The 11,499-nt window shown below is 61.8% G+C and overlaps 1 protein-coding gene across 1 annotated transcript; it reads left to right on the forward strand.

The window, feature by feature from the left end:
• The first annotated feature begins 1,164 nt into the window (after positions 1–1,164).
• On the forward strand, positions 1,165–11,302 carry SHISA8 (shisa family member 8). Its single transcript, XM_056342102.1, has 4 exons — positions 1,165–2,224; positions 9,495–9,619; positions 9,728–9,868; positions 10,490–11,302. The coding sequence occupies exons 1-4, from the start codon at positions 1,677–1,679 to the stop codon at positions 10,804–10,806; spliced, it is 1,131 nt and encodes a 376-aa protein (XP_056198077.1). The 5' UTR covers positions 1,165–1,676; the 3' UTR covers positions 10,807–11,302.
• The last annotated feature ends 197 nt before the right edge of the window (positions 11,303–11,499 follow it).

Consider the following 11,499-nt stretch of genomic DNA (forward strand, 5'->3'; position numbering starts at 1 on the left):
ATGAGACCCTCAGCCTGCCACCTGTGGTGGGGCAGGTAAGGGATACGTCCTGAGGACAGGCTGGTCCATGGGGCCTCAGCATTGGCCCAAAGGAGGCACCTGTCAGAGGGAGAAGAGCCTCCCCAATCCATTTAATCCCACCTCCATCATTACAATGTCTTTTTGCATCACTGCTTGCTTGGGGGCTGGGGTCTCCCATGCCGGCCCTGTGCAGCCCAGAGGCAGCCCTGTCCCCCAGGTTAGGGTACCGACAGGACAAGGCAGGATGAGGCAGTACCCAGCCTCTCTCTCCTAGAGCACGGAGGCAATGATTTGCCCAAGGAGCTAGTGATGCTGAATTTGCTGTCTTTCCCTGGGGCAGGATGCAGGAATGTCTGGAGATGACAAGGCTGCAGCCACAGCTCCCACGTGTTGCTGCCCCTCATTCCGGCTCACCCTTGTCCCAGGCTGCATAACATGCCAGTGCTGGGCAAGGGGATCGATGGCACCTCCATTTCCCCCACCCTGCCTTTGCCACAACAGCCCCAGAGCAGGGAAAGCAAACCCACACTTGTGGGAAGAGGACCTGGCAGTGAGGAGTAACACCACTTTCATGGGCAGCACCAGCCGGAGAACAGAGCCGTGGGTGTGTATCACTCAGAGAGGCCCAGACTCTGAAGCACAAACACGGGGCCCACCAGTGCCTTGCTAAAAATCTTCACAGGTCTGGGAACGATGCCTCTCTGAGGGTGCCCCCGTAGCCCCCCACTTCACCCGTCCTGCAGCCCCCCCCGTGCACAGCTCCCCTTGGGGGGATGCTTTGACACTCACCCAGGGCTGGGGCTGCTGCTCTTCCCCCATCCCGGCGTGGCCCCCAGCCGCGGGGCTGCAGGAGGGCACCCCACCGCCCCAGGGGCTGCGCCCTCCAGCACACACCCCTCCGGCACCCCAGAGTGCCAGCCTGGCGCCCCGCCGCTCCCGCCCCGGAGAGCGGGGGTCTGGCAGCGGGGGTGGGGGGTGCTCAGGGGGCAGCGTGGGGCGGGTGCCACGCGTGCCCGGCCGCCCGCGGCGGCAGTCCGACGGGGAGGGCGGGCGTCCTGCCGCCCGGTGGCGGCGGGGAGCCTGGCAGAGGACTCGGTGAAGGACCTTCTCCGGTTTCCTCGGGAGGCTGTCAGGCGGCGGGGGAGCCGAGCCCCCCGCGCCTCGCTGGCCGCGCCGGCTCCCTCCCCCCGCCCTCCCCCTCCTCCTCCTCCTCCTCCCGCTCCTCCCGCCGCGGTGCGAAGGGCTTTCGCTGCTTTTCCCCGCTCGTTCCTCCCTCTCCCCTCCGCGGAGCGCGGTGCCGGGAGGCGCGGGCAGAGGCGCGGGGATGGGTCGGCCACCGGCCCCCAGCCCGCCCGCCCGCCGCCGCCGCCGCCCGCCGCCGCGCCCCCTCCCCGGCCGGCGGGAGAGGGCGGCTCTCCCCCGCCGCCCGCCGCGCCTCCCGCTCTGAATTGCTGCCCGTCGGCCGGCCTCGGCAGAGGCGGGGAGGGGGTACGTCCCCTCGCACTTTCCCCCCGCCCCCACTTCTTTCCCCCCCACCTTTTTTTTGCCTTCCCCCCCATCACCCCCACCGCCAGCCCATTTCTCCTCCACGGGGGCTCTTCGGCGGCCATGCGGCCGGTCCCGGGCGAGCGGCTTTAACTCGCCCCCTCGCCCGGATGGCCCCCCGGAGCCGCGGGCGGATGGAGCCGAGCTACGTCGTGGGTATCTGCTGCCTGGTGCTGCTGGAACCGGGCCGGGTGTGGAGCGGCGAGCCCAGCACCGGGGGGCCCGGTGAGAGCGGGAACGGCAGCCAGGCACCGGCGGCGGAGACCGCGGCTCCCGCGCCCACCGGGGCAGCACCGCCGGGCGGGGACCGCTGCCGCGGTTACTACGACGTGATGGGGCAGTGGGACCCGCCGTTCAACTGCAACGCCGGCATCTACCAGTACTGCTGCGGGACCTGCGGGTACCGCTTCTGCTGCCAGTTCAAGCCCGGGCGCCTGGACCAGAGCGGCTGCTCCAACTACGACACCCCCAACTGGGTCAACACGGGCCAGCCACCCACCCGGGTGGACGAGACCCCCGAGGACCCCACTCGTGACAAGACCAACATGATCGTCTACATCATCTGCGGCGTGGTGGCCATCATGGTGCTGGTGGGCATCTTCACCAAGCTGGGCCTGGAGAAGGCGCAGGGTCCCCAGACAGAGATGACCGTCTCCAGGTAAAGGGGTCCAGTCCCCCCACCCACCCCACTCAATTCCCCCATGGGTGGCAGCCCAAGTCCCTAGCCCCTTGTGCAGGCTTAACCCTGGCTTCACCCTGGGGCTGCCAGGAGGGTGAGGTGACACCCAAACCCCCCATCCCGGCATGCTGAGACACCACGGGGGTGGGTTGGCTGCAGCCCCCCCAGCCTGTCCCAGCGTGGAGGGCTGCTAGCTAGGACAGCCTCCACGAGAAGGGGTGATCCTGTCACCTCTCAAAATGACCTGCTCTGTCCCTTGAGGAGGCCTGTCCCTGGCTCAGGAGAGCTATCCCCATCGGCCAGTGGGGTGGGTGACATGTGAGCTATAGGACATGGCTTTTCCCCTGCTCCCACCCGCAAACCAAGCTGTGGTTCCCGATATGTGGAGAAGGCAAGAGCAGGTCTGACTGCGTGTGGGGCAACTCGGGACCACAGTCCCTTTGGGCTCAGCATCGCTTGCAGTGTGGGGGGAGATGAGATGGCAAAGACAGCTCTGCTGTGGCTGCTGCGCCTCCTCGGTGTGTGTGTGCACGCGTATGCACATGCGCTCGCGTGTGTGTGTGTATGTGTGTGCATGGGTGTGCACAGGTGCCTGCCTCTGGTCACTGGGGTGGGACATTGCCTTTTCAAGAGGGTACCAGGCTGGACACCTCCTGGGGCTCAGCCTCCAGCGGAAAGTTGGACAGCCTCACCCTGGCCCCCACACCCTATAGCTCCTGCCGCTGGCTTTTCAGCCCACTCCTGGGGCTGAGCACAGGGCTGGTGGTGGGGAAGGTCAGGGTGCCAGGCACAGATTGGCACTGGAGACCCTCTGCGCCTCCCCCAGCTCCTGCTCGGCTCCTGTGGCCATCGGTGCGTCTTCCCCTCTCCCTCCTGCACCAGTCCTGGCTCCAGATACATGCTTCTCACCCCATTTCAGGGGTCTACTCTGCATCTTCCCGGTGAGGACCTCGAGCCTGGCAAGAAATCCATTTTTATGCCATTTTGTTCATGGATTTTAGCTTAAAAAACCAAACAAACAAAACAAAACAGGGCTGGAGGAAATAATTTCACTGGGATGATCAGGGAGCCACCCGCATTGCACCCCCCAGCACAGACACCCTCTCTCCTTCCCCTGGGGTGCCCATGTCCCCCTGCCTGCCTGGGGCTTGGGCAGCCACTGGGTTCTGCACCCTGACTCCAGACCCACTGCACCCCATAGTCAGACCCACCTCACTCCTTGCACCCACCCAGGGGAGCAGGGGCTGACACTCCCCCCACCCCCCCCCCCGCTTGGAAGAGGGTCGTATCTAGGCATGGATGGGGGTCGCAGGGCCCTCCTGAGCAGTGCAAAGCAGTTTTAGGGGATCCATGCTGCGGTCCCCCTTGGCAGGGAGCCTGGCAGGGTGCTGCTGCACACCTCCCCCCCACGTCACCTGAGGAAGCTCTGGCATCTTGACAAGATCAATACGGCCTCTGCCAGCCTCCCTGCCTCCCGACTCCCCTTCCACTTGCCCGCCATCGTGTCTTTTTTTTGTCTCCCCCACCGACCTCCTGGGAAGGAGATACTGTGCTTGGGGAGGGGTCGGCTCCCAGGATGCCTGGACCTGGGTCCTCGTTCCCTGCCAGTGGGTCTTGCCTTCTTCCATCACCAGCTGCCAGCAGGACTGCTGCCACTCACTGGGGAGTGTTTTCTGTGGGTAGCCTCAGTTCTGTGCTGCTGGAGCCATGTGTTTCCCGAAGTCCTCCCTCCCTCTTGCCCGTGCAAATCCAAACTTTCCTGATTAGTTTGGGGAGATTGGTGCCTTTTCTTCCCAAAGCCACAGATTTTTCAGGCACTGGCACATGGACTGGAAGAAGGCGAGTTTTTCTCGCCCACTTTTGTGGCACAAAATCAGAAAGGCACTTCCATCACCGCAGAAGTCAGGTGAAGTCTCACCATCTCCTGTGCCCTATGTCCTTCTGCATAAGCCACAAGCAGCTCCAGTTCCACTGGAACAGTGACTGACAAGTCATAGCAGTGCATCAGGTACAGAGACCTGGGCACCAAGGCAGGGCTCTGGGCTGGCATGGCCTCCTGGGTGCTGGGCTGATGGAGACAGTGCCACAGGCTGGGTATATGGCACAGGCATCCAAAAAGGGATGCTGTCACCTCCATCCTGCTGTGTGCCCGCTCAGCCTGGGCAATACATTTTGTCTTGACACCTCCAAGGGAGCAGGGCTATTTCTAGCTGCCTTGCCCCTGTACCCACGTGTGGCCCAAGGCACGGCAGTACTACCTCGCCTCCCTCCCAGCGCCTCAGGTAGGAGATTCTCATTTGCTCCTTGGGCACCGCATTGTGGCCTCGGGCCAGCTCCCTGTTGCACTGCTGGCTTGGTTTCCGTTCCCATCCCTCCCTCCTGCTGGGCTTTTTCCGCTCCTGGGGAGCATTGACTGCTGACCCAGGATAGCTCACGCTGCCACTGCTTGCAGGCTTCCCACTTGTGGGGGCAAGGTCAACCACTTCTGCGCCTCCAGACATCTTTTGTCATGGTCCTGGTCCTGATCTGAGCCCAGGAAGAGTGACCAGGTGCAGAAACCCCACTAGCTCCTCCCAGATGGTGACACCTGTGCCCTGAGCCAGCTTCTCCTGAGACCCCCATGCCTCAGCCGCCTCCAACACAGCTTCTCCTCCTGGTTTTGCCTGCTGGTTCACCTAGGGAAGTGGGTGCCTGAGCAGCTGCAGCTACCTGGTGTGTCCTCCCCTCCCCATCTGCCTTCCTCCCGCAGGACTTTATGATAGCTCCCGCAAACCCCTCTCCTTCCTGCTTGGCTGACGCTTGGCACCCGTCCCCGGTACTTGCTCAGCCTGGCCAAACCCCGCATTGAGTCAGGGACACCTGCCTGTGTTTTTCTTCAGGCCTCCGATCTCCGGGGACATCAGGTCCTTGGGGCTGCTGTGATCTGGCTGTGCCCGTTGCACAAGAGCAGGCACGTGCCCTGGACCTTTCCCCAAAACCTCCTGGGGAGGGATTGCAGGTTATGGCTGGGGTGAACATCCCTATGGGAAGAGCTGGGTGAGGAGCAGCATCCTGGGGGGCAGCAGGGATACTGGAGAGGGGCAAAACAGTTGGTGGGAGCCAGTGCCCTGGCAGCCACAGTAGCTGAGACCCCAGTGCTGGCTTTTTACTCTCTGGGTCCCCTTGTGCTATTTGGGGTCCCAAAACCCAGCACCACTGTGCATCCAACTGTGCCAGGTGTTTCTCTGGCAATGCTCCAGTCCACAGCCATGACTGCAGTCAATGCCCATGGTAGCAGGTGGCAGCAAAGACCTAGAAAAGGTGTTTGCAGGCAGTGTGGCAAGTCATCACATTCCACCCTGGCTCTCTGGGGGATGAGAGAGGGGACCCAGCTCTGGCAGGGAGGGAGACCTGGATTGCTGTCCTCAGACTGGACACGATGTCCAGCCAGGTGGGCTTACTCCCACCACCCAGTGCTTTGCCTAAGCTCCGTTACCCCCAGCTGCAACTCCAGTTTTGCAAAGGCACCTTGCTACCCCCCAAGCCTTCCTGAGCATCCCCGAGTGTCCTGGCCCTGGTGGGCAGGTGTCCCACAGTGCCTGCGCTGCTTGGTTTCACGGACGGGCACCCCCTGCCCCGAGCAGATGCACTGTGGGACATGGGAAACGTCCCCACCCTGGGAGGTGAACCTGATGCTCTTGCTGAGCACAGAAACAGTGTGGCCGGCTGGGGTGGCAGCCCACCCGCAGCTGCATTATGCCATGTGTTTTTTCCACCACTGTGCCTCTACTCCAAACCTCACTGCCACCTTCTGTATCCCCTCCAAGGGTTCAGTCCAGCTCAGGGCAATGTCACTTCACCTGTCACTCCATCTCTCCTTTCCTCTGGAGGCTGCACTCCCATCTCCTCCCATCACCGTCCCCTTGCCTAGGACTTGCAGCTGCTCTCCTGTTGGGCTTGTGGGGTGTGGAGCTCAGACCTCCCAAAAGCAAGTCAGACCCTGGGCTGGGGTGCTTTGCCAGGCCCTGGGCCGTGCTCCCACATGGGCACCTCTGTTTCATGCACTGGCGGCTTCCCTGGGGATGGCTTGGGAAGACCAAGCACTGCATGCTGCTTCCTGCTGGGGAGCTGACTTGGCTTCTGTCGCTGCTCCTGGATCTCCCACGTCACTTGGTCTCAGGGCTCATGCCAGGCTGGTTTGGGGGACCTTGGTTGCACCTGTCGGCACAAGCAGGCTTGCCAGGGAGGTGGCTGCATGACTGTGCTCAGGCAAGCTGAGTAGCAAGCAACCTTCCCACGTGGCCCTGTATGCTCAGCATCTGTGGCCGTGCTGGTGGATGGAGGCCTCAGTGGTGCTGATCATTAGTGTTTTGTTGCAGACAAGGAGTGTAGGTTTAAAGCCGCATCTGCCCTGTGTTCCCTACCTCCATCTGCAGCCTGAAACTACCTTGGAGCCACAGACTGACAAGTGACTTAGGGAGATGTGGCCTGACCTTCCCCAGGGCCCCTAGCCATGGGACTAGGCTAGGACTCATAAGACCCCCAAAAGTACGTACGGTGAGACAGCAGGTCCTTAACACCGCGTCACCCTCCAGGTCCACCTCTTTGCACCAGGCTCCCTGAGGATGGGGAGGGGGCGTGCAGCCCTGGCTGATTGCACATCTTGGTGCAAGTCAAGGGGGTGAATCCGGGTGTTGCCAGCACTGAGGGCTCGTGCATGCTTCTCACCTTAGCAAAATAGCTCACTAAGAGCTGCTTGTGCCATTATTGTTAATTGTTATCGTGCACATGTGGAGGGCAGGCTTAAGAGAAAGAGCACTGATGGATTTATCTGGAGAGGAAGTCACAGATAAAGGATTGCTCAAGCTTCAAAATAGACCTGAGGGGAAAAAAAAAAAAACCAAACCCAAAAAAACCCCACCACAACTTAAAAAAATAGGTCAAATCACGTTGAACTTCCTGGTGAAACAAGCCTGTTTGAGTGCTGGGCCCCAGGGACAGGCGAGAGCAGGCAGTGGCCAGTGGGGAGGGGGCAGGCAAGCAGTGCACCTCAGGGAAGGTGGTAGCTGATGGCACAGCAGCTCCCCAGGTTCACAGTCAGTGCCCACAGTCTCAGGGGACCTGTCTTTCCCTTGCCCTGCCAGGGCACAGCCCACCACCCACCCAGGCTTGTGCCCAGAGCTTCTCAGGGTGCAGCACCCCTGGCCAAAGGAGCCTGGCTGGGCTCAGAGCTGGGCCAGTCAGCTGCAGGAGGGCTCCTGGGGAGGTGTGGGGTTTGAATAGCTGCAGGATGGAGATGCCATGGCCTCTCTGGGCAGCTTGGTCCAGAATTTGACTACACTCGCAGGAAAAAAGGTTGTTTCTTCTGTTTAAACAGAATTTCCTGTGTTTCAGTTTGTGCTAGTCACCTCTTGTCAGCCTGTCATTGTCCTTGTTGCACCTTCCCTTCAGATATTCACACAGATTGATTAAGATCCCCCTGAGCCTTCTCTTCCCAAAACTGAACAGTCCCAGCTCTCCCAGCCTCTCCTCAAGAGAGAGATGTTCCAGTCCCTTCATCATCTTTGTGTCCCTTTGCTGGACTTTCTCCAGTATGTCCATGTCTCTCCTGTACAGGGGAGCCCAGAGACGGAGCCAGCACACCTGCTGGCATGCTTTGCCTAACGCAGCCTCAGGGACTGACCATTCACTGCCTTTGGCCCAAGGGCACACTGCTGGCTCATGGCCAGCTTGGTGTCCACCAGCATCCTCAGGCCCTTTTCTGCCAAGCTGCTTTCCAGCTGGTCAGCCCCTAGTATATACTGGTGCCAGGGGTTATTGTTCTTCCCTCATTTCAATTTGTTCGGCTCCATGAGTGTCCTGTTGGCCCATTTGGAAATTAAGTGATCCCAGGGGGGTGTTATCCAAAGCTCCCCAAGAATGATGTGAAATTAACCCAAAGGGCAAGCAACTCTCCCTTGTAGCTTTGCTTTTGCCTTCGTCCTATGATGTTGACTGGATCCAAACTGGGCAGGAAAACGTCCCAGGAACAGCCCTCAGGGCCTCTTGAGCATCTGCACCTGTGGGCATAACCCACTGCTTTCCCTGTTGATCTCACTGCCTTCCCTGGCAATTCCCCACACTGGGTTCACTAAAATGAGCGCTCCAGAGCCATGAGCTGACACATCCATAGTCAGGATTATTCCCCCCTTCCACTCCAATTTGCATTTATGCACGTTGAATTTAATCTGCTGTTTATCGTCCAGCCACTTGCTAACTGTGAGCTCCTGCCGCAGCTCCTGGTGTGTGTCTGTGAGACAGCCAGAGCCTTCGAGGTGCAAGGCATGCTGACAGTGAGCTGGGGATTAGGGAGCCAAGAAAAGCCCCGACTGGACACTGCTGTGCCCTTGCAGTCACACAGGACCGGTCTCTACAGGGGGAATGACATGTCTTCTCATTGTGAAGCCCCATGCCAACAACAGCATCCTGGCCAGCGCCACAACTTGCTGCCAAAGGCTGCAACACTACTTGGGCATGCCCTGGTCTGGCATTGCTGATGTGCCCTGCTCTGGCACTGCCAGTGTGCCCCGCTCCGGCATGGTCGATGTGCCCTGCTCTGGCACTGCTGGCATGCCCCAGTCTGGCATTGCCAGTATGCCCTGCTCTGGCACTGCCAGTGGGCCACATCTGCAGCATCTCTGTCCACAAATGTTAAAAGAAATAGGGCTTTATCTTATGTAATGGTGTTTAATGTTTAATGCCGTTACTTATAAGGAGGGCGTTAAGCTGCCACTAGTTCGTCCTCCTCCCTGAAGAGGCACAAGTGGCCTCTCTAATCCTTTCCTCGGGCTCTTCTCCACTTTGAAGGGACTTTGAGGAGACAAAGTGTCCCCTCCCTTGTCCCCTCCCTCCACCAGGCTCTCAGCTCTGGGGTAGCATCCCTGAGGCGTTGTTCTAGCCACTGTCAGTTCGGCTTCTTCCGACTCTGTTCGTAGTACCCTTGCAGCCCACTCCAAGTCACATTTTTCCCTCACTGCCCTCGCCTGCTGATGCTCCCGGCTCCAGGAGGGCTCAGCCCCAGCCAGACCCCAATTCACTGGTGGGGGGCTCGCCAGCCTCCATGCAAAAGCTAAGTCAGAAGCCTGGGTGCACTACTTGCTCCCAGCAGACATTTCCTAGCCCCAGACTACCCGGCTCTGCCTCCAAAGAGGGGGGGTGTCGGGGCTGGGATTCATTAGTGGGGCCAGGGGAGTGGGGTATCACCCTAACAGCCCTTCACCCCTCTTCCCAGGACACTGACAGACCTGCTGAAGCAGCCGGGCCTTGGCCCCTCTGAGCATGTGGACGGTCTCATGGGGGGCATGCAGGTCCCACTGGGCGAGGGTCTGGCCCGAGGTTCCCCCAGGAACAGCACAGGTAAGCACTAGCACGGTGGGGGAAAGTAAGTTCCCTTGGGTGAGTAAAGGCAGTGGGCAGGCACTGCCTGCGGCTGACCCCCCCGCCCGCCTGCCTTTGCCCCCCCAGACAAGCCGCCCTTGAACAACGCAGTGGCCATCGCCCCCCCGCTGGGGCGGCCCCACGGCCACGGCAAGAGCCTGCCCCTGGGCAGCAGCCTGGGCACGCCAGCCCCTGCCTACACCGCCTACACCACCCTCAAGGCTGGAGGTGAGTGCCACTGCCGCCGGCTGGGGTAGCAGCTGGGGGGGGATGCACCCCAGGGACCCTGCAGATGGGGTGGGAGGGGTGGGAGGCTCACCGAGGGGCACAGGCAGGATGAGCACCCCTGTCCCCCGGGGCTGCCGGGGCGGCTGCTCGTGGGGGAGGCTCTGCAGCTCCCCCCCCGCCCCAGCCAGGCAGCGCCTTGGATCCCACATGGACCCGCTGCCCACCCCAGCCAGTCAGAGCTGGGGACGCGGCTCAGCCGTGGGCTTGGCAGCGTTCAGTTTACGGTTGGACTCAATGATCTTAAAGGTCTTTTCCAACCTAAATGATTTTATGGACCTGCTGCACCCCCCACGCAGTCAGCACCCAGGACCCCCAACAGACGCGCAGCACTGCCCACCCAGCCAGAGCTCAGGATCTCGCATGCACACGCTACGGTGTCGAATGAATCGGTGCCCAGGACCTCCCAAACCCCACAGCACCCCTCAGCAATCCACGGCCAAGATCCCCCCGCACCCAGGATCCCACCCAGAGCCCCCGCCCCCCCCCCCCGGCCTCCCCCCAGTCCCGAGGGCCGGTGGAGGGCTGTACCTGTGGGGTGACACCGCACCCCTGTCCCCACAGAGAGCGCCCCCGAGGACTTCTACAGGCGGTTCGGGGGGCCAGAGGTGCCCCCCACCAGCACCCTGCCCTTCTTGCCCACCGAGGGCCCGCTGCTGCCCGAGAGCTGCCCCACAGCCAAGGCCAAGGGCCCCAAGCTGCCGGGGGGCCCGGCCTTCCCGGGGGGCTGGGAGGGGGCCCCCCCCCGTGGCCCCCGCCGGCCCGGCCTGGCCACCCTGTGCCCCGAGGGGCCGCCCGAGGCCTTCGGCCCCAGCGCCCCGCTGTACGGGCAGCCCCCCCGGCACCTCGCCACCAACAGCAAGACCGAAGTCACCGTCTGACAGCTGGCACCATCGGGGACCGGGGCTGGGGCTGCCCCTCACCTGAGCATGCTGACGGCAGAGCATCCAGGTCCTACCCAGCTGGCCGCGGCGGGACGAGCGCCGTCTTGTCTTCCCTCTCCTGGGGATGGGGGCTGCCGGCTGCGCTTCACCCCGAGGCGGCACTGTGGGCCAGGCTGTCCCTCTCATCCGGGCAACAAGTCTCAGCCAGCCTCAGCCTGTCCCATGAAGAGGCTGAGCCGGCGGCACACTGGCAGAGCAGTGCGTTGCTCAGGGGATGGGGGGTCCGATGCCAGCCCCCAGGGATGCGGGGGGATGTCCTGCCGGGGCCAGGTACCCCCACCTTGCTCCCGCGACCGGGTAGGAGAAGAGCAATGGACTCAAAGCACCGTCGCGGTGCTGCCGGCAGAGCCCAAGCAGCCTCCTTCCCTCCCCAGCCTCCCATTCCCCACTGTCCCAGCCTCCACCTTGTCAATAAATAAACCATTAAACTGTACAGCCTTGGTATGGATCGGCTGGGGAACTCTGCGCTGCTCCCAAAACCCCAGCCCCTTCCCCACGGGCAGCAGGCTGCAAAGCCCACTTGCACAGGGCCTAGGGAAGCCCCCCGATGGGGGACATGGTGGGAATACAGTTGTCAGGGCCAACTGCAAAACCCTTTGAGCAGCTACATGAAAACCAGATCTCCTCTGA

This window comes from Falco biarmicus, chromosome 5 (assembly GCF_023638135.1).
Source record: "Falco biarmicus isolate bFalBia1 chromosome 5, bFalBia1.pri, whole genome shotgun sequence".
Taxonomy (NCBI): domain Eukaryota; kingdom Metazoa; phylum Chordata; class Aves; order Falconiformes; family Falconidae; genus Falco; species Falco biarmicus.